Below are 25,007 nucleotides of genomic sequence, written 5' to 3' on the forward strand. Positions count from 1 at the left end.
CTGGTAACAATTTTAAAAAGTAATGTAACAATTACAGATTTTAACAGCAGTCGTTGCTGATCTAGGGAGTGGAAATAGTGTGGAGTGATTTTTAAAACTTGAAGTGAGTAGATTATAGAGGCCAGAAGCAGCTACCCCTCAACACTCTGTAGCAGGGGCAGAGCTGGGAGTACCCTCTGTTTCCATGAAGCCAGGACATCAGTCTGAGTCTGCACACAGTGCATCAGGATTAGTAACTAAAATCGATAGGTAATAGACACGTTGTCGTAGAAGGGAGTAGTACTTTATCCTGTACAGCTGAAATGAGCATTTCTACCTATTGACTCAATATGAAAAGATAACTAACAACTTCAAACAAACATTTGATAATGTTGTATGTACAGGTTATCAGCAATATCTCACTGCAAGCAATTATTAACGTTTCAGTTACAGTGATACTCGCTGGGCTGTTTACGTGCTGCGATATCGGGCAGTCGCCGCAACATTGCACCTTGTATGATCCCCAAAATTACCCAATTGCTACTAATTTAATGGAAATCGATGTGATCGTTAATATATTGGTAAATATACGCAGAAGAATATCGCCATTGGCCTATGTACACCGTCTTCTTCCAACCATAGCAACAGCCCCTAATGAAACCGAAAAAATGAGATTTTCTAAAACATCTAAAATGGAAAAAGTGGAGGTGTTGCCCATAGCAACCAGTCAGATTCTAGTTTTCTAGAATGTACTCGATAAATGGTAGAATCTGATTGGTTGCTATGGGCAACATCTCCACTTTTCCTTTTTATATGTTTCAGTATTTATACCCCCATCTGCTCAGGCTAAGTGTTGAATGGCTGACTGCTGGGCGGTTAGACTGAGCAACCAGCTTACACTGGGGCCAGTTATATACACACAGGCTGATAGCTGGCATTTGTCAACCCACCTTATAATGTTCCTACTTAGTTCCAGAGGATCATTAGGACTGGTAACGTGACATCACCCCTTCTATTGGGCTGTAGGTACCCCGGTAAGATAAATTTAAGTTTGATCAGTCGGTCTTGTGTGCGACTCTTGTAGAAACTGTACGAGAAAGGAATTGTTTTCCCCAAATATCAGCAATGAAGAATGCAGCATTGCATGTTGCACATGTAACATACGTGTAGTTAAATAATGTGCATTATACATGGCTCCCAAGTTAGTTTCTGCACAAGTATTGAAGCTTGTCAAAAGCTTGGACTTGCTGTGTATATTTCCATAGAAAACACTATTATTGCACCCATACGAGTTGTCTGGTAAGGGGCTGTATTAAAAAGATAGTTACGTCATCCAAATTTATATGAATAATGTGGCAGTAATTTGTTTTGAATTCTGTGGCATATGGCAATTGGAATAGAATTAAACCATATATTTATGTACAAATAATATTTTTGGGAAATGTTTTTTTTTCACATTTTAGCATTAAAATAACATTACCCCAAATCATTGCTGATTCTCTCACGATATAGCTCTCTCCTACCATTGGGGGTCACTGCAACAACAGGGTATAGTAGGGCAACTGGAGAAAAGCCACTTTAGTACTGAAAGATATCTCCTCCTCTACTTTGTCCCCACATCCAGAACCCTTTGGAGTAGGATGTTCTTGTTTAGGGCTCTGTGTCATGTTTTGTTTTTTTTAATCACTTTAAAGTACACTTTCCAGATAGTAAATAGCCTGTTGGCTTCCTTCCCTCTGGGTCCCTAGGTCGGGGTGTGTCACCCTCAGGGATTGTCTTACCTCTGGCGGAGCGGTAGCCCCCTCTCTCCTTCTCCCTGATCTGCAGTGGGGGGGGGGGGGGGGGGGGGTGAGCTAGATAGATAGTCGCTGCATCATGGACAGAGCCCGAACACGTTACCCATTGTGTCCCTTTAGCAACAAGCAGATCTTCACCAAAAGAAAATTACTCGGCCAGGGGACAGGTCACTTCAGCAGATGTCCTTTTGGAAGTAACAGCTTGGAGGGCCAGAGCGATGGTTTCAGGGTAACGCTGTTGACTATCGAAAGGAGAACATTGAGCATTTCTGTAACAGCGCGAGTTGCTCCTCCCTTCACGTTTGCCGGGTTTTCCTCAGCGGGACCGTCTCGTCTCTAAGCTCAGTTCTACTGCGATTCCCTCATCCGGTACCATTTCTCAACAACTACGATGTTTACACTGTCATACAGTCTTATCTGGTGTAGTTGTGTATATCTGTCTGTATAATAATAGTTACCAGATTACTCAGTGTGCATGTTTGTCTCTGCTAAAACAATACCTTATTATACCTATGATACGTGGGATCTTAAACTGTTTTTTCCTTCTTCTGGTGTGTGTCTGTATATTTTCAGTTTACGCCACCATGGCTAAGAAAGTTACTTCCAAGACTATGGGGTCCGCTGAAAGATCAATGCAACATTACACTTGTGCCAAATGTAATTCCAACTTTCCTTGTTGAGTGTGACCAGAAGGCACTGTCTACTCTATGGGAGCCGGAGGACTGAGAATAGCTTTGCAACAAATTTACTGGCAGCCATGGAAGAGTCGTTCTGGGCTAGGTCTTCATCACTGAGCTTGTGTTATGGCTTAGGCAAAAGAGATAGGTGAAGCTCTTCCTTCTCAAAACTTAATGCCCATCACTATTGGCCTACTAGGGACAAGTTCTGGTGCGGCATCCCAGGCGGAGGTAGGGTTGACTTTAACCATAACAGAGGTCTCATCCTCATTGGAATGTCTTCTGCGTGCTCCCCATAAGCAAATAGGAAAGCACCATATTCCTACCAGATTGCATTCTATTGTCTCAGACTATGATCTCTCCTCTGAGGAGGATGGGGATCTGGTACTGGAGTCGGAGGGGTACAGGGCACTAATAGTGTGGCGGAAGCCTTTAGAACACAGAGTATGGATAACTTTGTCCTCAGGGTGCAGTAGACTTTGGGGTTTAAGGAATCAAAGGTTGGCAAGTTTTGTGACTTTTCTCTTTTTACAAGACGAAAAATCAGGTAGTCTGTTTCCCACCATTGCCTCAACTCACAAAGAGCCGGTGTTTGGTCATGGACAATTGTATGTCGCATTTTCACGAGTACGGAGAAGCAGTGATGTGAAAGTGCAGGTTATTAATACTGCCCTTCAAGGAAGACTGATTGAGCACAGCGATAAGGTGTTTAGCAGAAACGTTGTGTATCGAGAGGTTTTAGAACAGTAAGACGATGGAGATTAAGGATGAGGTGATGGAGAAGAATGATGAGGTGGCGACATGTGGACAAAACCACGTTAAAAAAGGGCGCTTACGTCGGGAAGTAACGCTCTTCCCCTGAGGAGGCCTGGGCTAGGCCCAAATGCATGACAAGAACCTTTTTAACACCTTAAGTAGCTTGATTTGACTAGAATGCATGAGTATCATGCACGGGTTAACTTGTATAGTATATAAAGTACTGTGTGAAATATTATCTCATATTAAGATCGTGAATAATCTGTATATATTGAGCAGGATTATAGAGATCACATAGAATAGCATGTACAGAAATGTGCTGGAGAGGCTATACCCACCTCTGTTGCATTTATTGTATATAAATATTTAGATTATTAAACATTATTATAGTACAAGATCAGGAGCACATGCAGTCCAGGGAAATAACACGCAATAGTCATACAACATGCCTGGGGTTTAGACCTTGTGAGTGCGTTAAACTAAAGTAACAGTGATAGAGAACACGCATCCGACTTCCCAAATATAAAGTGCAATGATACTAATATACACACAGAATAAAGTGGCGACACATACAGAGGACCGGCCATGATCTACAAGTGCTCAGCGATGATTACATCTGTGATAGGAAACCGTTTTCCCCGTCATTTGTTCGGAGAAGTGAAGAATCTTCCCTGCTTCTTCGGAAGAGAACAAATATTGGTAGACTCCGTTCTGTAAACGGGGGACATGGAGATATCACAGTCAGTTTTGTAAATACATGAGGTCACAAACATGTGGTTAGAAAGTCAAAATTTAAAGAAAACTACATTTTAAAGTGAAAAACAATTTTACTACCAAATCAAACATATTTTGTGAATTCAGTGTATGTAACTTACATTAAACTTAAAAAGAAGGAAACACGAACAGGGCAAACGGGAGCGGAGGGACCGGAAACGCCAACAGGGCAAACGGGAGCGGAGGGACCGGAAACGCCAACAGGGCAAACGGGAGCGGAGGGACCGGAAACGCCAACAGGGCAAACGGGAGCGGAGGGACCGGAAACGCCAACAGGGCAAACGGGAGCGGAGGGACCGGAAACGCCAACAGGGCAAACGGGAGCGGAGGGACCGGAAACGCCAACAGGGCAAACGGGAGCGGAGGGACCGGAAACGCCAACAGGGCAAACGGGAGCGGAGGGACCGGAAACGCCAACAGGGCAAACGGGAGCGGAGGGACCGGAAACGCCAACAGGGCAAACGGGAGCGGAGGGACCGGAAACGCCAACAGGGCAAACGGGAGCGGAGGGACCGGAAACGCCAACAGGGCAAACGGGAGCGGAGGGACCGGAAACGCCAACAGGGCAAACGGGAGCGGAGGGACCGGAAACGCCAACAGGGCAAACGGGAGCGGAGGGACCGGAAACGCCAACAGGGCAAACGGGAGCGGAGGGACCGGAAACGCCAACAGGGCAAACGGGAGCGGAGGGACCGGAAACGCCAACAGGGCAAACGGGAGCGGAGGGACCGGAAACGCCAACAGGGCAAACGGGAGCGGAGGGACCGGAAACGCCAACAGGGCAAACGGGAGCGGAGGGACCGGAAACGCCAACAGGGCAAACGGGAGCGGAGGGACCGGAAACGCCAACAGGGCAAACGGGAGCGGAGGGACCGGAAACGCCAACAGGGCAAACGGGAGCGGAGGGACCGGAAACGCTAACAGGGCAAACGGGAGCGGAGGGACTGGAAACGTGAACAAGACAAACGGAGCGGAGGGACAGGAAACGAGAACAGGAAAAACGGAAGGAATAGGAGGAAGCAAAACCAATGCCCAAAACGCATCTCAATACACCTCCGTTCCACCACCCGACACATCTAATGCTATGTCACTGACTGATAAAACACTAACGATCAGTGTGTAACAAATGTGTGAGTGAGCAGTAATACTTACAGATAAGGAGAGACCCCTTTGGGTTTGAGAGGAACAGCGTGACCGGTGTTGAGTTCAGGAGAAGTCAGTGGATGGAAGAGACGCTCTATAGACAGATTACAGATAGGGAGAAGATGGACAAAGGACACAGGATGAAGTGATCCTTCAAGATAACAAATCACTTTGATACAGCTATAAAACCTGACAGAAGAATTTAATAACCTGGTGCAAGTAGCCCAAATGTGCTGTAATCCATAGCTCCATGTTCTGAACAAATATCTGACTGGTAAGTGTGGGTTACAACATATTATTCTTATTAAGAAATAAATATATTGTGTCTTACGCTGCCATTAACAGACAAACCAGTGTATCCGTTTCAGCTCCATCTTTCCAGGATCTCATAATTAGATCCATGGAGTTGTATCTGGTGGAGTTTGGACTCTAGAGAAAAAGGGCCCAGACTTTGCCCCGAAGCATTGACCTATGGCAAATCTAAAATTTTTGGTATTGATGTCTACATTTCAGTAAGAATTGTTCACACATTACTGTATATACTTAGGCCATTTTCATTATTGATTAGTGTAGCCACACTTCATTGGTTTTGCCACTCTAAGGGGCATATTCAATTCCGATTCGCGGGATCGCGCCGGAACGGCCGCGAACCTAATCCGCGGTACCGCAATAACGTGGATTTTTTAGGGCTGCGTACGAAAATCCGCGTTATTGCAGTACCGTATTACCGGCAGTACTGCGCATTTTCCGCGGTAACAATCGGATCGGAATTGAATATGCCCCTTAACGTCAAACTTTCAGTTTGTGTATTCAGAAATGCTTTATTATTCATTCCCCAGGCTAAAATAAATGTAGATTTAGTGCTACTGCTCATAAATGTTTATTGCAGTTGCACACGAATGACGAGACAATTTCTGATACATAATGAGACCTAACCTATACTTTGGGTGATTTTAACCAATCTGGAAATTTAAAACTATTTAAGTCTACCAATATTACTCAGCGAGGTCATTCACTATCTGCGACATTCATAGAAAAACAAAAAGAAAGGAAGAGTTTACAGTATTATTAGACAGACTCGCACAGCTACATTTTAAGCACTGGTCAGTCCCACCTTGTGTCATGGTCACAGAGTCACAGTTCTGGTTCTCCTGATTGTTGGAAAGAAACTGGTTCCAGAACCCAGAGGGCAGAGAGAGGAGCAGAGACATCACCTGATGACAACCCCAGAGGGGAGTGTTTAAAAAAAAAAAAAAAAAAAAAAAAAGAGGGGAGAGATTTTTAACCCAATAAAAAAATAGCTACAATATCCACCAGAATGGTACAAGTACCTTGGCTTGTCTGGGGGTATCCTGCATGATTATTAGAGGGCTGGGTTCCGCCATGGAATGACCGACGATGGTCGGACCAAACACCCGCGACAGGTTCATCTTGTCCATCTGACACTCCGGGCTCCGTATTACCCTGCGAACGAGAGGGACGGATGAAACTGCTCAAACTGTGTTCTTGTCGCCAGCACTTCAAGTGTTAACGCCGTTTTCACCCTACATCAACAAACTTTCGGAATCAAATGCCACAAGACATTTACGTGATATGAAGCACCCTGTCATATAGGCCAAGAGGAGCCTAAAGCCAGAACGAGCCGCGACATTGGATGGAAGCAGCTTAGTACTCAGTCTACATCCATCTCGACAGACTGAATGTAAGCATCCTGCTCCTTATTGGGACCCTCAAACAGAATGAAGGGTGTCTGATGAAACTCCGGAGTACAGGATACAGACACCAGCTCACTCCAAGCAATGTGTCTGTGTTGTACGATAGTCTCGTCCTTGTTGAAAGTCAGAAACTGCTGCTTATATAAGAGCACCAAGCTCCTAGACCAAACACCTTCACCTCTAGGATAGGACCAACTGGAAAATGCTGAAAACAAAGATAACTGAAACCTAAAAGGAATCCCCACCATGCCCAATCTTTCCTGTAAAAAGAGTACAAAAAATAAAAAAAATAATATTTAGGTGAAGAGCAATACCCGTCTGAGTGAGGCTCACCGTCACAGTCAGGGTCCCAGAGGGTCTGATGATAATAAAGGACACAGAGGAGATCAGGCAGTGTCTGAAGTGCCCATGATCTGTTGGCATCGGTCTGCATACTACCAGGAACACTTTCACCCCCTCCTGCCTAACCCCACCTGAGAGTTCTGTACAGCAGAACAATGGAGAACATAAGTCTAGTGTTACTAACACATCCACCAGACACGTCCTGGAATCCCTGCTGGTGGAGACAGCACTCTCGGAGATCCAAGATCTGCCAGTTGTCGATCCCAGGAATGTACAGAGCGGATACAGCGGACCCTGTGGAAGCCACCCAGAATACAATCTAAGACACCTCCATCTGTACATTTGCCCATCGAGATATATACGACCACCAATGTGTTGTCTGACTCCACCCATTACGACCACCCAGCAGAATTGTCCTTTCCAGCAGGACTTTAGATTTAAAAACAAAAAAAATAAAAAAATAAAAGATTGGAATTTCAAGATGTTTGTTGGAAACCTGACTCCAGAGATCAGCATCCTAACCCTAAGGGAAGGTTACACCACTCCCCAGATGGTGATAACATGTGAATATGGAGTCGCAGAAGACTAGCCTCAGAAGTGTTCCGGGTCTATGGACCACTATCAGGACTGGACAATTTCAGATGCCAGACCTAGGGGCAGGGACTTGCCCCCACCGTCTGTGTCCCCCTATGATGCTGAAGAAGAAAGCAGAATTCACAGTACAGAAAATTCTTTAAAGACAACATTATTCACAAACATTACTGGGTGTCATCTCCAGGCAATCCACAAGGGGTCAATATTACCTGTACAGGTGCAAGACGAGGAAGGCCAGCGTGTCTCTGTTAGCTGCCGGAAGCTCCTGAACTGCCTGACAGATCTCAGATTTACAATCACTCTCGTTGAGAATATCTAAAAATGATAGAAAACAGCAAGAAGTTAGTCTGACACTGCCCCTGTCACATGAAGGGCTGTCCTCACTAACACATCAGTCATCTCCTGATATATTCTGTGCTGCTGGGGACCCTGCTCCTTCCACTATATAACTCTCAGTCTGTGGCTTCCTGCTGCCTCCATTCCCCTCCTCACATCATGTCACTGCCCCTGTCACGTGCAGCCCTGTCCTCACTAACACATCACTCATCTCCTGATATATTCTGTGCTGCAGGGGACCCTGCTCCTTCCACTATATAACTCTCAGTCTGTGGCTTCCTGTTACCTCCATTCCCCTCCTCACATCATGTCACTGCCCCTGTCACATGCAGCCCTGTCCTCACTAACATCACTCATCTCCTGATATACTCTGTCATTTACTGCTGCCGTGACCGTTGAAATGATCTGATTGGCTACAAGTTGTTCTGTCCCCGCCCACTTCAAAAACTTGAAGACATCTCGGATGACCAGGAGTAGAAGATTGTATACAATAAAAAGGGTTTAGATCTTCGCACCTTGAAAGTTCAGAAGAACCCAAGTGGACCTGTGGTATGGTAGTACTATTGGTTCCTTTGACACTGCCTGTGTTCCAGTAGTCACACAACCTGCATATCCTTATGCTTTAAAACAGCTCCTGATCTGCTCAACTTCAAGACTATTTGCACTGAAACAGGTTCTAAGGATGCTGACACCGTACAACAAAAGTATTTATCCTGCCCCACTTCCCGAGAGAGTACCTCTCAGTGTTATTAGGTATCTTCTAAATGCTGCTCTTTAATATGCTACACTGAGATAGAACATTGTATAGAATATGCGGTCATAATACATCACATTATAAAAGGCTAAAAGGAGTCAGAGAAATACCAAGAATCTTTAATCATAATCTAAAACAAATAAAATATTGTTCCGTTTCCAATAAACGGACCCCCCAACTAAGCCGCACCCCATCCCTGTTACACCATCACCCGATATTACTCTGCCAGACGCCTACCCGCAGCATCCAGGAACTGAGCGTGCAGAGAGAAAGTCAGGAGCGGCTCCTTCAGGCCTCGCAGGAAATCTTTCAGACAGCCGCAAACCGCGTGGATGTCCTCCTTCCCCAGATACTGCGCCTTCCCTTTACCATACAGGAGTTTCTGCTTCAGCTCCTTCACCTGCCGCTCACAGCCAGGAATGCGGTATATGCCCCTCTGGGGGGGGCAAGACAGGTTGCGGTTAATTCACTCCAGCCTGCGGCTGTAATATTCACACATCATGACTTTCATTAAAAAGACCGGTCTATATAAACAGCAAGAAAAGCCGTCTGGAAAGCACTTTCTGAACTCTTCGCAGAGCCGTTTCAGACGACGGATGGTCTTGGCGAGCCCCTGGATCATTTTCATTACGAGAATCTTAAAATTCTTTATAGAACCAATGTGGTCTAACAAAAACTCAACACCACAATTTAAAAGACTGATTGGACGGTGGCTACAACAGAGGTAATATTAACGTTTCTCAAATAGATACATTTGCACATATATTTATAAAGCTTTTAATAGGAGGGGACTTTTTTCACATCCTATTTTCTGTCAATTGACTAACAAACACGGGAGGGAGGATTGCAAAGAATAATGAATAATGGAATATACGGATATATAACACGTTTACATAGAAAGTCATACATGGATGGAACATGAGATTGCCAGGGCCCCATAGCAAAATTTTGGGGAACATCCAGTAGTTCTTGTTAACTACTTGAGAGGCCCTTAATTGTTCATGCCCAGGGGAATAAAGCTGGGGAGGGAGACCCAGCAATTCCACTTCCACCCCCACCGCGCCCCCCCCCCCCCCGGCACCCCCTTCCCTCCACTCTGGGCCCTGTAGTTTACTCATACTTTTTCATATTGGACCAATGTGTATTTTAGGCTTTAGCATTTCCAGACAGAATACTGTGATTAAGTCGCTGCACACGTGTAGGATTTTCGTACCTCCTGCAGCCCCCTCCTCTCGATCTCATTCACGCACTGAACCACAAGGCTGGGGACAATAGGGGGCGCCGTAGGAGCATAGTCAGCCAGCAGCCCCTGTTCATAGAACACATGGAAGAGGAGAGATTTAACGATAGTCAGGAAAGAGGGAAGGTTTGGGATGGTGATGTGAATACCTGCCCATTATTGTTTCTACAAGTGCTGAGAGAGTAATGAGGTGTAAGGACATAGAACTAGTGGGGCCATAGTACGGTTTCCTTCTTGTGATCTAAGGGAGCATTGATTCAGAAGGACACAGTACCCGATGATTGTGGGGTGATGCTAAATGTTTCCTTTTTTGCTTCCAGTGTTCTGGGGTTAGTTTAGGACAATGACATTGAAGGGCACGGAACAGCTGGTGGTATTTTCCTCCCCATATTGATTCTGGTGTTCTGGGGGACAATGGTGTGGAAGGATACAGATCATGTGGTTGGATGCCTCTATTACCTGCCCCTTTTTGTTTCCTGCGTTCTGCGGGGGCAACGCTGTGAAAGGACACAGCTTGGGGCAGAAGTCCCTGCACTCGGGATGTATCAGAATCCGACAGTTCCGGCACTTCAAAGACATTTTCCCGAAGCGGGTCTTCTGGCCGCACACGGAGCACTGCTCAGCACGGATCATCTGCAAAGAGAGGATTCATCGCGGAAGACTAAAGTCTCCGTTTCAGAGATATGGAGGTGGACATGACTCCTAAACACAGCAGAGGGTGGGGGAGCAGCCATTGTGTGGACCAAGCAGTACACAGCCCATTAAACTCTCATTACTGTGCGCTCAGCGCTCACAATGGAGGCTTCAAAATTCCAGGTTTTGCTGTGTCTTTTCCACTCACCGTTTTGGAGAGGAACACGTGTGCAGGAGCAGAGCAGGTTGGGGGAGCGACCTCTGGTTCCAGCTCCTGGTCAGCCTCGTTAATTTGGGGTAACATAGAAGCCTGATCTGAAAACGTAAAAACACAAACAGTGCAAACATGGAAGAAGGAAAGTGAGCAGAGGGAGCAAATTTATAATAAATCAAACCATAAAACGCGAAAGTCTCAACCCCTCCTATATCTTATATATGTATTGCAGCTTCAGAATCGAATCACCACTCCTTGCATAAAACTATGTTAAAGATCCAGATATATACTTATCTTTAGGTTGCACTCAGCATGGAGAACAGGAAAACCCTTAATAAATAGTGAAATCCCATATATTAGGGGAATAAATGGAGGACACTGCTGCCCTGCAAAGATTCTGAGATCAGGAAACAATATGACATGGGCAGGGGGCCACAGGGGCATCTGCCTCCTAGGTCAGTCCCATAGTGGGTTACCTTGAGCTGGGTCACCTGCATTTTTTTTTCCCTTTAAAAATGCTCCCAATAGGCTGCTGAGCCGAGTTTCACCTTCCCTGGGGCTAAAATTTGCCAGTCCTCCCCGTGTAACACTGCGGTGCTTCCACTTTACATGTAAAGGCCACAGAAGCAGCAAAGACGGGCACCAAGCCTGACACATCCATAGCCGCCCTCTAGCGAAGGCCACACTGACGCATCCTCTCTATACACCATGTGTGAGAACATCAGCACAATACACAGCGCCACGTACCTTGCATGCATGAGCGCGCCCAGCTCTTACGTGACCTGCGACGTGGCACATGATCCAGAGGGGACGTGGTCGTCTTTGCAATAATGGCTTCTTTGATCTAGTAAAAACCCCAAACAAAACACACGGAATAAGTTAGGGCATTCACCGAAGTTACAGAACAGGCCATCTGGCAGGACGGAATATCTAGTTTATCAATGATCCACCATGGCAGATGTGCACGAGACATTGGCTGAGGAAGGTATAGGAAGTATGGAGCATTAGTATGAGGCTCTTACCACCAGGTCTGTGGCTGAATGAGCAGGGATACACCTGTGTGACCACCTGTCTGACACAACATACTCTCTGATAAAGCGACTTTGGTTTAGAATATCCAGAAATGTTTATAGAGGGTGACTACTGTATTATAAATAAGTCATACTTTATGTTACCAACTCCTGCATATTATGTTACCTCTAAGGAGGATATTTACAAAGATGGTTAAAAAAAAAAAAAGACTAACAACGGATGACAGAGCAAGAACAGAATATACAGAGTAAACATTGTGCAAAAATAAATAATAAAAACAATACGGCTTACCAGGCGTGAGTCTCACAGGTATAACCCGACCATATAAGTTAGATTTAACCTCTTGCTAAAAATATTTGAGTATTGTGTTACCTTTGTCACTGGATTTACAACACTGACCAATGCTGCGTGGCCTGTGTAAACTATAAGTTAGATCATGGATCAGAGGACATAAGGCACGTTCTCTAGGCCGCCGTCTCATTCACATTATGCTGAATCTCCGAAATGTCCCCTGTTGAAACCTTATCCTCCGCGTCTGAACTGTGTTACTTTGAAGTCAGGAATCAATTTGTTTGTGTTTCAAAACACATCCAAGAAGAAAAATCTATTTATTTCATATTAATGCTGCTTCTTAATAGCCGGAGAAACCAATCACAGCAGCAACAAGTGGCACGATGCAGGTCAAATCCTTTTATCTCACGGAGCCCCGGCTTACTGACCTGTAATAAGGTATTACAAACCTCTTTATCCCTTCTCAGCACAGCTCCGCAAACACGACGGAGGCTGAAGGGGTTAATGTTTATAAGGAGGCCTGCATACGCCACAGTGTAGTACGATGACATTAAAAAGGTTTGCCGCCTTCAGATGATATTTCCATTGGTTTATATGTTACTTTGTACTAAACCATATATTTTCCCTTCTAGAATACTGAATGTTGTATTCATGGATTTATATATCAGATTGAGCCGTTATTTGTCTTGGGACAAAACATGGAAAGCCCTGCATTACATACAGAGAGCAGTGTTATATCCAATGACAACCAAAACAATGGCACAAAGGGCGTTGGAAAGATAAAGAAACGTATTTAGTTGCAGGGGGCAATACGCAAACCAAGACCTTCAGTTCAGATATACCCCCCCGGACGCTGTCTGTTAGGAACACTGTGTGACGATTGGACAACAGATGTAATACAGGAGGTCGAATTAGACACTTGTAAAAATCAGGACCCATTCTAAAAGTGATCGTTCTTTTTAAGAAGCCCAGTTATGGCTATTCTTTTACGGGAGGGCGAGGAAGCTGGGTAGCAACTAAAATTTCTTGTACTGGTTGGAAGCCAAACTTTTCCCTATCATCATCACCATTTATTTATATAGCGCCACTGATCCCGCAGCACTGTACAGAGAACTCACTCGCATCAGTCCCTGCCCCATTGGAGCTTACGGTCTAAATCTCCTAACATGTACACAGACACAGTCAGACAGAGAGAGAGAGACTAGGGTCAATTTTGATTGCAGCCAATTAACCTACCAGTATGTTTTTGGAGAGTGGGAAGAAACCGGAGCACCCGCAGGAAACCCACGCAAACACGGGGAGTACATACAAACTCCACACAGATAAGGTCATAGTCGGGAATTGAACTCATGACCCCAGCGCTGTGAGGCAGAAGTGCTAACCACTGAGCCACCGTGCTGCCCAATATTCCTCCCACCCCTATCATGTATCACCAAAGTTAGAAAATAGTGAAATCCAGAACTGTTACCTGTCCATGTGCTATACTTACCCATGTGATCACAGTTATTTGGGTGCTTTAAAATAAGGTCTATCCTGCTGTATTACCAGTTTTCTTGCATTGTTTTGACCAATTAAAATGAACGTAAAAAAAAGAAAAGAAAAAAGGTCTTGAACTGTAGGTGTGTAATGAACGAGATACCTGGCTAGACAGGTACCACAGATTTTAGGAAAAGAGTGTTCAAAAATGCTCTTAATACGGTTTACAGAATAAGCAACATTTCAATATAAAACGTCCTTCCCTTTAAATTTAAAGCTTTTCAATTCTAAAATTAAGAGCTACCCCATGTTGTCAGAGGAGTTTGACAGCTGGAAGACAAATCAGAGAACTTCATCCTGAATCTGTGACTGTGTCGAGATTTCAATTAAAGTTCACAAGTCCCTTACACACAGTGCAGGCGGTGGTTCCAAGTCCTTCATACCTCACAGGTGTCTCCTATTCCTAGTGACCAGATTGGCTACATTCTCAGTTATACAGCTGTCATTACTGCCTGCAGATGACCAATACACTTTACAACCACCCAGCTGTATGAATGGTTTCGAAAACTGCTCTAAAACAATGTAAATCCAAAGTAGCAGTTGTAGCTAAAAGGATTTGGTCTTCCTACTGTTCAACAATTTACTTCCAATTGGACAAAAATATAACATTCTAGTTACCTAAACCTCATAACCACCCATAGGCTGTAGACAGGCTTGGAAGGCACTTAAGCAGTCCTGGTACTCGCCAGCAGATGGCACCCTCACTCTTCAGCAGACACACAGGGCACAGGCGTTCAGAGGCACGTACGCGTTAAATTGCCGTGCGATGTATATCAAGGATTAGTCACTTGGAATTTTAGCAGTCAATAGATTTTGGACTGCAGTACCTTCTAAGCCTTCACTGGGCAGATTACAAAAACACCAGACCAGTACACGGCGAGATATAAAGGGTGACATTTTTTACTATTAATAATTGATATTTTAAACAAAGCTGTTGGAGCAGAGTCTATGCACATTAAACCACTACATAAAACTCCCATCACACAAACTGCAGAATTTTGGGCAACTGAATTCCAAGCTTGTAAGAATCTCACGTTTGTGTTCCAGCCACATTAAGTATTATTGTATCTGGATCAAGAATTTTGTGTGTGTGTCGGGATTTATCTTTATCCTAGTTTGCTCATTAAGCGCCACCATATTCGAACGCAGCCGACACTTCTGACCGTCAATGATTTGAAGGTCGGGGGTGGGAAGGGGAAGAGCTACGTAGGCAACGTACAGTAAGGGGCGAGCTGAGGTCAAGCGCTCGCATAAAATACAGATTCAAGCTCTGAGCTTCTCTCAGTTGTGTTTTGGCCGCATCACTTGCACCAAATGCAGGTGAGGTGTAAGTGCTGATTGATAGTTCTAGGGCAGCACGGTGGCTCAGTGGTTAGCACTTCTCCCTCACAGCACTGGGGTCACGAGTTCAATTCCCGACCATGGCCTTATCCGTGTGGAGTTTGTATGTTCTCCCAGTGTTTGCGTGGGTTTCCTCCGGGTGCTCTGGTTTCCTCCCACACTCCAAAAACATACTGGTAGGTTAGTTAGTTGCTATCAAAATTGAACCTAGTCTGTCTCTCTCTGTCTGTGTGTGTGTATGTTAGGGAATTTAGACTGTAAGCCCCAATGGGACAGGGATTGATGTAAATGAGTTCTCTGTACAGCGCTGCGGAATCAGTGGCGCTATATAAATAAATTATATTACGCAGCGCAGTGCAGACAATGGTGATTTACAACAGTCCCTGCTACATTGAAGCAGAGTCTAAATTCTCTAGGGTCCAGTCATTTTTCAGACTATGGGAGAACACTGGAACCCACGCAGACACAGTTGGGGTCCTGGTCGGAATCTCACACGTTCCCAGCGCTGTGAAGCAGCAATGATTAAGGGAGAGGACCTTTCATCAAGTCTGAGCATCCGACCCACAGGACTATTTCACAACCACTCTCTGACATTAATACACAGCGCAAGTCATTTTGTGGCCCGAATCAGTAATTCAAGAGAATGCAGCATATCACTGTGTGCCTCAGCCTCACCGAGGTTGCAGGTTCCTATTGAAGAGATAAGCTGCATTCCTATTAATATTGGTTGGAGCAGGGAGTGGGGGGGGGGGGGGACTATGTCTAGCATTTAAATGTGTCCACAATAAGTTACTATAAAGTGTGCCCGGTGGTCGGCCAGGCAGGAGGTAGAGGACGGCATGATACACAACGCACACTACATGCCAGCTCTACACAGGCTATGCCACTCACATTCTCATTTACCACAGCAGCAGCAGTTAAGCTTTGACGGGACCTCTTCACAAAAGGAGCAATCAGCGGAGTGAGTGAGGAGCGCTGGGGAGAGAGAGACAGTTTTCAGATAAAGTCATTTAAATTCTGCAAAGTAACTGCGACTGTAGAACAAGCAAAAAACCAAACTCTATATACAGTAACAAACGTTAACAGATAATACAGACTGGACCATTCCTTGTTACCCTACTAAAAAAAAATCTTTAAAGGGCATCCAGAAATGTAATTTATATGTAATACCTGAAGGTAAGATGCACTGTACAGTTTTAAAGGGGCAGTCATTGTTTTGAGCAGCTCTCTCCCAATAGCTGCCACATCCTCCAGCACTTAACAGTCACCAGAAGCATACGGATACAGAACAAAAAGCTCAATAAAGCACGGTATGTCAGTTGTTTGTTATATTGCTGTCTTTTGCAAATCCAATGACCAGCCTTCTTGTTATTTAGCAGAGTGCAAGCCAAATATGCCCTGAGAAGGTGCAGCGCTCTTGTAGGACAGATGTTGGCGTTTAATTCTTTCCCATCATGTTTTCAGAGGGTTGATTTGCTACAATAAGTAAACATATTTCTTCTCCCGATACCAATTCCTCCCTCTATGTCCCAGAGAGATGTAAAATAGAAAGACTCTGACCTCCTAAACGATTGTCGTTAAATCATGTTGGGCAATTGCAGTGTATTAAACCATTTCTGATATTTCGGGTATAACATTTATCCCAGTAGCGCACAAGTCTTGTTTTATTAATGTCCAACAGTGAGCTTTTCGTGTCCTTTGGTGTCCCCATTTATTTCTAGTACTGACCACCAGAGGGCGCTGATGCACAATGGCAGGAAAACCTCTTTTGTACCTGTTTGATGATTTATGAAAGATTTCTGCCAAACCTGCAGGAGCCTGGTATACAAATAATGAACTTTTTATTGATTCCGGGCAATTTGCTGACAAATGAAGTCAGTCCGGCTGGTCTCTGGCATTAATAACACCTGACCCCCTCATTCTCCTGACGTGACAGGAAGGAGGGCAGGGGATGGAACCTAATATTTACACTTGATATATCTACACAGTATATTTTTATTACTGATAAAGACGCAGTGATACATTACAACGTTCTATAGAAGGTTTTGTCTAAGAAGCTACGTTCCAGAGGAAGGTGTTGTACATAGGACATACCGTACCCCTCCTGCCACGTACTTACCCTCCTCTCAAATGGCTTTAGCTTCACAGGTCTCCCCGCCAGCTCATCCAAATCCTAAGGAAATAAAGAACCTTATCATACAGAAATATCTAAAATATCCTGTAACTTATATTAGGAGAGGAATGATGTCACTATTGTAGAACATACAGGTGGTAACCACTGATGGCCAAAGGGTCAGGTGACTCCCCGCCACAGGGTCAGGTGACTCCCCGCCACAGGGTCAGGTGACTCCCCGCCACAGGGTCAGGTGACTCCCCGCCACAGGGTCAGGTGACTCCCCGCCACAGGGTCAGGTGACTCCCCGCCACAGGGTCAGGTGACTCCCCGCCACAGGGTCAGGTGACTCCCCGCCACAGGGTCAGGTGACTCCCCGCCACAGGGTCAGGTGACTCCCCGCCACAGGGTCGGTCATACACCTGGATATAAGGATCGCCTCCAATGGGCAACTTTCAGCCTAGATATTTGATCTATATAAATGCACTTAACCCCTTGTGAAATTAAATGGTCATGTAAATTCTAGGCAACATATTATACAGTACAGGGTATACAATTCCTTTTATAACACAGCTTAATGAAAGCCTCCTGGGCCTATTTGATAAAGGAAAGGTGAGCGTCTGTCCTCTATCTGCGGAATTACGTTCCATGACACATTTACTAGACTGGATATCTGCAGACGTGACATCCGAGTCTCTGGCCGGATTGTGAGCATCTGAGGACAGACTGGGTGATGTGAGCTAAGGTCGCCCAGGAAATCAGAGGAGCCTGAAACGTTTAGCACAAGATAACGTGTAGGATGATGGAGACTCCTCTCCAGACATATCTATAGAAACCCTGTGTGTGTGTCACAGCCCTATACACTGCGCGAGGAAGCAGAGCCATTGTGAAAGCTAAATATTAATACTACCTCTGGGAGCCACCGCAGGCAGCTCTGGACGGTTCAAAAGCATTAAGGAAAGCAAATTACAAACAGGATGTATTCTCAGGAGCTCAGTGTGTGAGCTGGGAGGGAGAGCTAAACAGGGTGGAGGGGGGGAGAAGGCTCCCCACAGGGACCTTTCTCGGCTGAACGCTCAGCGAAAGACTCCCGGTTACACCGAAAGGGACAGAAATTAGCATTTAAATTGGATAGAATGAGATTTTGTGGTTTTATTTTATTAATAAATATAAACCAGTTGTCAAAGAGTGAAGAGAACAAGGGCACGGTGTTGGGTAAAAGAAAACAAAACAGATTTACAAGGGTCCCAAAGCCTCCCCCCCCCCCCCCCCCCAAATATAACGGGGCCACCCAGACACCCGGAATGCAAAGATCTCAGCACATTGACAGAAGTTTGCAGATAAAAAAAAATATTGTTCAATAACCAGAAAGACGACGGGAGCAGCGGTCTCACCAGATCGTCATCTGTCTGGTCGTAGCTGATGTCCGACAGAAAGGATCCACAGGACTCGTCTACTATGGATTTCCTGATAAGGAAAACAAAACAACTAAATATTCATCTGGATCAGTGTCCTCAAACCAAGTCACACCCATCAAGATTAAAGATAATGTCCAGAAACATTTTGCATTTTAAATTCATAGTCTTCAGTTCATGATTTGTCTGCACACCCCTACGGGGGTTACATCTCTGCAGAGTGCCCCCACGACCACCACGTCGCCAAGAAATGAAACGACCCCAGTTTATTAAACAATGTTACCAAAAAGCCCTATCTGCCCCTCATCCCCAAAAAGCAAAATTAACTAAGGTACACAAAGCTGTAACAAAAAGATTTGCAGTTTCATACCTTTGTGACCACAGTTTTGCTGTGTGCGTGTGTTAAATACTTCGTCACAAAGGGGTTAAAAAAAATAAATCTTCAGCGGCGGATTGGACAACAGATTTACTACCGATGTAAACAATGTTGGGAAACAAAATAACGTGCATAGCATTAATATTCAGTCCATGTTTCACCAGGAATTGTTTTGAATATTTTTGTTTTCCAGGATCAGAAAATTGTGGTTTCTACATTGTTATCCCCAAATTCCAAAGAAACTGGTCCAGAACCCAAAATTTATATCGTATCTAGTTAGTGGTAAAATAACTTGGTAAAGTCTGGTCTAAGCAGTGATTGTATGTTTTTTGACATTAACCGATATCAGTGGACAGATTAACATGCTTGGAAAAATTCCTAAGAATTCTGGAGCCGAAAAACAACACTTCTGCAGAAGAGAAATCTCGGTAATTAGAGGAGAGCACCCTCAGAAAACACTGTTACTCTGCATGGTTTTACGATATCAAAACCGTTCCTATCCTATGTACCTGTTTCCGACTCCATGGACTGCTGGATTTGAGCGGCCATTACTGAAGAACGCCAAAACAGAGTCGCTAAGAGGGGGAGCGGCCTGACAGTCATTCTGTATAAGGTCACCAATTAGGTGCAACTGACGCTCCTGTTAAAAATAAAACATACTAGGTTTTTGCAAAAACTCTAGGACACTTTGTGCGTGTAACTTTGTTAGTTTAAGATAATGCATCAGTAACCAGCATATATACAAGTGAAACCTTAATTCAAAACGAAACACTAAAGAATAGTCTTCTGTAGCATACACTGAAGCAGTCAGCAGGGCAGTTTATACAATTAACTCAAGTCAGTTATAACAAGTGGGAAAGATTCTGAGGCAGTATCCAGGTATAATTATTTTCTGCATGAATACAATAGTTATGGAATTCAGTGCAAGTTGCCTTTACTGCCAAGCATAAATGTTTTATCTGAAAGAGTTGAGGTGCTGTATATATTTGCTTTATATAAAGTAAAATGACAAAGATGAAATAAAAACGTTTATATATTCATTTAATTACAGCTCACGTAGATTTGGTCAGTTTGATCAAACTGGACAGATATAAGAAAAGTGTGTTTGACTGGCAAATGGTCAAATCTGGGTGACCAAAAGTTTATGGATCTTTTCAGAAATTTTTTTTTCAGACTTCTCAACAATCAAATGATTATTTTTTGGAGAAACCGGCATTGAAACGATGAGATTACTGGATCTGAAATTGTGATCTGCCAGATCCAATTGACCAAATATGATTGCTGAAAAAAATAGCAATTTAAAATGATATTATCCAGTTTGTGCTAAAATGGGTAGTCAATTTTTGATTATTAACAAAGATAATTAAGTAAAAGTACTTAAGCATGGTGCAACATAGCGCTCAACATCGTTGGTACACTGTCAACGTCATGATCGAGGGCTTCCAAGGAGCCGGCACAAACATGACAACTGGAGCGTCGGTCTTCTTAAACTAGGACAGTTGAGAGGTACAGGGGCAAGGACATGGTATACTGAGGATAGTAAAAGCTGCACCAACATACATCTCCTCTCTTGTCTCAAAATATCTCCCAACTCAGCAACTCCGTTCTACACAAGATCTGCATCTCTCATCCACCCTCATTACATCCTCCCATTCCCGGTTACAGGACTTTTTTCGGGCTGCACCCACTCTATGGAATTCTCTCCCTCGCACAATAAGACTCTCCTCTGGTCTACAAACTATCAAGCGTTCTCTGAAAACCCACCTCTTCAGACAAGCTTATAATATTCCTCAACCACCCTCTTAACCTCCCTAGATTACCCTATTACCACACGTTACACAATTTCACACAAGACAACTACCCCCTGACCAACATTGTTGTGTGACAGGATCATTTAGCTTATGAGCCACTTTTACCTTTGCAGCCTGGCTGGACCGCAATGCAAAATGTAGACTTAACCTCATGTATCAAACTCCCATTGTCCCATAGATTGTAAACTTGCGAGCAGGCACTTCTCACCTCTTTGTCTGTTTTACCCAGTTTTTTTTATTTTATTTGGTTACTGTGTTTGTCCCCAATTGTAAAGCGCTACGGAATATGTTGGCGATACATAAATAAATGATGATGGTATAGGAAAGGTCTCTGTCCACTAGATTTGGATCAATAAATGTTCTTCCCTTTGTCAGGAGGTTATAAAGAAGGACAAGGACATCATCCAACTCCAGCCTAAGTTGACATACACTGAAATTGGTTGACTCCATTCTAATAAAACATCTGCAGTCTATAAGTTACCACAGTCTGCAGCTCCGTCTCCGCTCTCTGGCGTCTTTTCATCTCCACGTCCACCTGGTTGCGCGCATGTTTCAGCTTCACCTGAAGGGCCGATCGCTCGATCTCACACCGCAGCAGGATCTCCCGTTTCTCCTTCAGCTCCTTCTCCGCCTGTTGCCATTTCTTCCTTGATGCGTCAAAATTCTGAGCGACCTGGATAAAATCTGTGGACAGGAAGTTAGTGTAGAACAGTTATCCGGAAGCGTCTCAACAACAGTTTCTCTAGGGCGCTGCGCTCAATATCTGAATTACTGAGTTAAAGGATTTCGGTCAAATTTAGATACATTTTACTGGAATTTTCCTTAAACAGAACAAATTTACCTTCCTCGGCAGCAACATTAAATTCAATGAGCTTTAATACGCGGTCAATGAAAGACTGAAGTGCTCGCTTCCGTGACTCCCCCATCCTAGAAAATAAACCTCAAAATATTAAAACAGGCCACAGTAAGTGAAGTACATATTAAAACATTTTCTTAGCTGTCCTCCTATAAATCATTATCTCCTTTTTCCATCTCTCTCTGGAGGGCACAAAGTATGGCTGCCAGTCACACACACACGCTCACAGTTCTCAGCACGTAATGTGAAGACAGAGGGGAGGAAGAAGGGAAGGATTTTACATTACACAGAGCAGAGCTTAGAAGGGCGTTCCAAAGCCTCTCAGCTCACTACATCATGTGCCAAGTGACTGTGGTTGCCATGGTAGTCGACACTGTGCGGAATTATAAATCATTGATAGCAGCCTGAAGAAACAAACCAAGGAAAAATGGCAACATTCTTTTAAAAACAAAACAAAAAAAAACCATCTCATTTCTATGGGATTTTGGGTTTAAATATAGTACACAAACAAAAGTGGTGCAAGGCACTATAGCAGAGTATAAAAAGAATATAAACATTTCAATGTGCTAAATATTTTAGCAGTGTGTTATAGAGCAAAATTAAGTGAATATCATCTTGTTAAGTAAAACCGGCTGCTCCAACTTGACGACCATCTAATCCTGCCCAGTTTTAATTTTCTGCCCAACTTTAAACCATCATGCTGCATAATGCAGGACAAATATTCCTCTACAACAGCTATCTACCCAGAACGGGAAATTCACAGTGTAATTTAGACTCAATCGAAACACAGCGAATGTAGCTATACATTTCCTTGCATTACTAAACAATTAGACACAAAAATAAATAAAAATAGTTTAGGAAAATAGAACGTCAATCGCTACACACATAAATATTGTGAATAACCTCCCATAATTCTGTGCTTCAGAGACCTATGAACAGGAGGTGTCAGCACAAGTTCAGCGACACAGACCGACAACGACATTTAGCGTAGAGTTTTAATATGCAGATCTCAATCAGAAACCTACCGTGAGCATTAAACCAGACTGTAAATCTGCCCCTATAGGGAGTCGTTCTATTCTTAGCACGAGGGAAGGGGGTTAATGTATATTGGCAGGGGGTGCAACTGTACATAGTAACACCACAGCTTCCAGTGATGTCAGGAACACCGAGCAGAAACTACAAACGTGCAGAACACTCCATGCAAAACAGGATGGAATCTTTGTCTTTAGAGGAAACATTTTAAATGAAGTGTAGTTCTAACTTTCGGTACATAATGGTAACTTTGTTAAGCACTAGAATATAGAAATATGTATATACAAAGCTTAAATATTTATAAAAGAAACATATCTAGTCCTTACTTTTCTTACCCCATGCCTACACTAGCCTATTCTAATTTTCTAACCCATTAAAAAATGACCATTGTGGATTTTCCCTTAAGTCATTTCAAAAGACAATGCCTGTGAGCTCCTGTTCCAAGCGCTTGTCCCTTATTGCTCGCCCCCACGTAAAGGTAAATCGGATGTAAATTCAATTGCAGTACGCATTTTGAAGACTAAATTTTAAAATTAACTGCAGAAATAATAGGATGCAAAACACCAGTGTTAATTCCACATAACACAGACCTCTTAAGACCTTAAAAGGAGAACTACAAGTAAAAATAATTTTCCCCAATGTTCACCTGTCTAATACACCCGTGGGGCTCCTATGCCCAGGGGCCCCGCGGTTTGCGAGATACTCATTGCCGCTTTTGTCGCAAGCCGATTGGACAAGCTGCAGCAGTCATCAAATTACCTTCATCGACAGCAATTCAAAGCCTGAAATATTCTTTTAAACTTCTCTACAATTACTTTCCACAAATGTCCATGCTCGTGGCCCTTACGATCCTCAGGGACCAATGGGACGAGCGATGCCATCTATATCAACACCTAACCAGGCCTGAAGAAAGGAATATGCGAAGCATTTACAAATGTCAGAGACAAACTCATGCTTCATAACTCAAGACGCTGCAACACAGCAGCGGCCATTAGAGAATGACTGACAGCAGGAAATACTTGTATGGGTGAGATGAAGACGTTAATGGACTGGCTTGCAGCAATTACCGCCAAGCATAATTTGACACATTTCCATGACGGCTACATAATTAATAAACAGATACATAAAAAATGGGTGTAAATCTCGTCCATTTACAACTATTCAAAGAGGATGTCCATTAAAATTAAAATAAAAAAAATTAAAAATGGAAAAACTACAATTAAAAAAACCTCTTTAAATTTAGACTTTACAATGTTTCTAAAAAAAAAAAAAAAAAAAACACCCCACACACACATGAATACACCACCTAACACAGTTATTAGAGTATATCTCCAAGTGTCATGGTACCACAGTGGTTATAAATGGTGCATGAACATTTTGGACTGTGGGAAGAAACATACAAACACTAGAAGGTTAGCATATGTGTGGAGTAGGGAAATTAGAGTGTAAGCTCCTCTGGCCAGGGTCTAAATAAAGTTTTCTAACTGGATAACGCTACGGAGGATATCATTATGAACATATGGAGTGGAGAAATGTCCAAGTTAACTGCATCTTCAACAATGTCTCAATATAGAAATTATACGATAACGATCTTCGTCAGCAACTACAACACTCAGCAGGAACCATTATCTACAGACAGGAAACAAATGCTGAGAATTGTAGTTAAAGAGCTGCCAATAACCATAGACTTCCCAAATTTGCTTTATTGGAATTATGGAGGCGACGTGAAAGTGAAAATAAATGTTGGATTTAACTGTTCAGCTGCCAGCGTGCTCAAGTTATCAGGCGGCTGACAGTGAAATGTATAAGGGAGCCAAGAGCCCTGTGGCAGATTAGATGATTTATGCTAAATATAACCTAGAATAGTCGGTGGAGGCACAGTTCAGCACTCGCTCCCCCCACCCCCCGGGCCCCTCGCACAGTAATTCCATTCTGGAATTTGCTTCTACAAAATGCAGTTAAAGCACATTCATTATAGACAGTTAAGATGAAATTGGACAAGTTCCTTGAGGAAAACCGCATGCAAAGTTATTGGATTCTGTAGGTTGTATTAATGTACTCAATGAATAAATGGTTTATCCGATATTACACTGCAAGTTTCTTATTTCAGCTGTCTTATAGTTAAGGAAACATGGGTCTGATTTATTGCCTGGAGATTGTATGGGACTGCAAATATCCCAGGGCTTCAGAAAACATTATACGGAATAAAGTTGTCCGCACAAACAAATCTGGCCACTGTAATTTAGCCAGC

General features: G+C 43.6%; 1 protein-coding gene across 3 annotated transcripts in view; it reads right to left on the reverse strand.

Moving 5' to 3' along the window:
• Positions 1 to 3,525: 3,525 nt before the first annotated feature.
• Positions 3,526 to 25,007, reverse strand: part of LOC142098292 (rac GTPase-activating protein 1-like) — a 22,767-nt gene continuing 1,285 nt past the window's right edge. Inside the window, exons 2-17 of one of the 3 annotated variants that reach the window (XM_075181018.1) lie at positions 21,710 to 21,795; positions 21,350 to 21,552; positions 19,567 to 19,697; positions 18,661 to 18,733; positions 17,273 to 17,326; positions 16,057 to 16,128; positions 11,701 to 11,797; positions 10,948 to 11,054; positions 10,566 to 10,739; positions 10,080 to 10,175; positions 9,104 to 9,302; positions 7,986 to 8,091; positions 6,457 to 6,589; positions 6,240 to 6,339; positions 5,135 to 5,219; positions 3,526 to 3,919 (exon numbers count right to left, since the gene is read on the reverse strand). In XM_075181018.1, coding sequence (XP_075037119.1) covers positions 3,850 to 3,919; positions 5,135 to 5,219; positions 6,240 to 6,339; positions 6,457 to 6,589; positions 7,986 to 8,091; positions 9,104 to 9,302; positions 10,080 to 10,175; positions 10,566 to 10,739; positions 10,948 to 11,054; positions 11,701 to 11,797; positions 16,057 to 16,128; positions 17,273 to 17,326; positions 18,661 to 18,733; positions 19,567 to 19,697; positions 21,350 to 21,552; positions 21,710 to 21,795 — 1,786 coding nt within the window. In that variant the 3' untranslated portion in view covers positions 3,526 to 3,849. Of the gene's footprint in view, positions 3,920 to 5,134; positions 5,220 to 6,239; positions 6,340 to 6,456; positions 6,590 to 7,985; positions 8,092 to 9,103; positions 9,303 to 10,079; positions 10,176 to 10,565; positions 10,740 to 10,947; positions 11,055 to 11,700; positions 11,798 to 16,044; positions 16,129 to 17,272; positions 17,327 to 18,660; positions 18,734 to 19,566; positions 19,698 to 21,349; positions 21,553 to 21,709; positions 21,796 to 25,007 lie in introns of all 3 variants that reach the window. The other 2 variants (XM_075181017.1, XR_012678324.1) reach the window with 2 other exon arrangements.

This window comes from Mixophyes fleayi, chromosome 7, assembly GCF_038048845.1.
Source record: "Mixophyes fleayi isolate aMixFle1 chromosome 7, aMixFle1.hap1, whole genome shotgun sequence".
NCBI classification, from domain to species: domain Eukaryota; kingdom Metazoa; phylum Chordata; class Amphibia; order Anura; family Limnodynastidae; genus Mixophyes; species Mixophyes fleayi.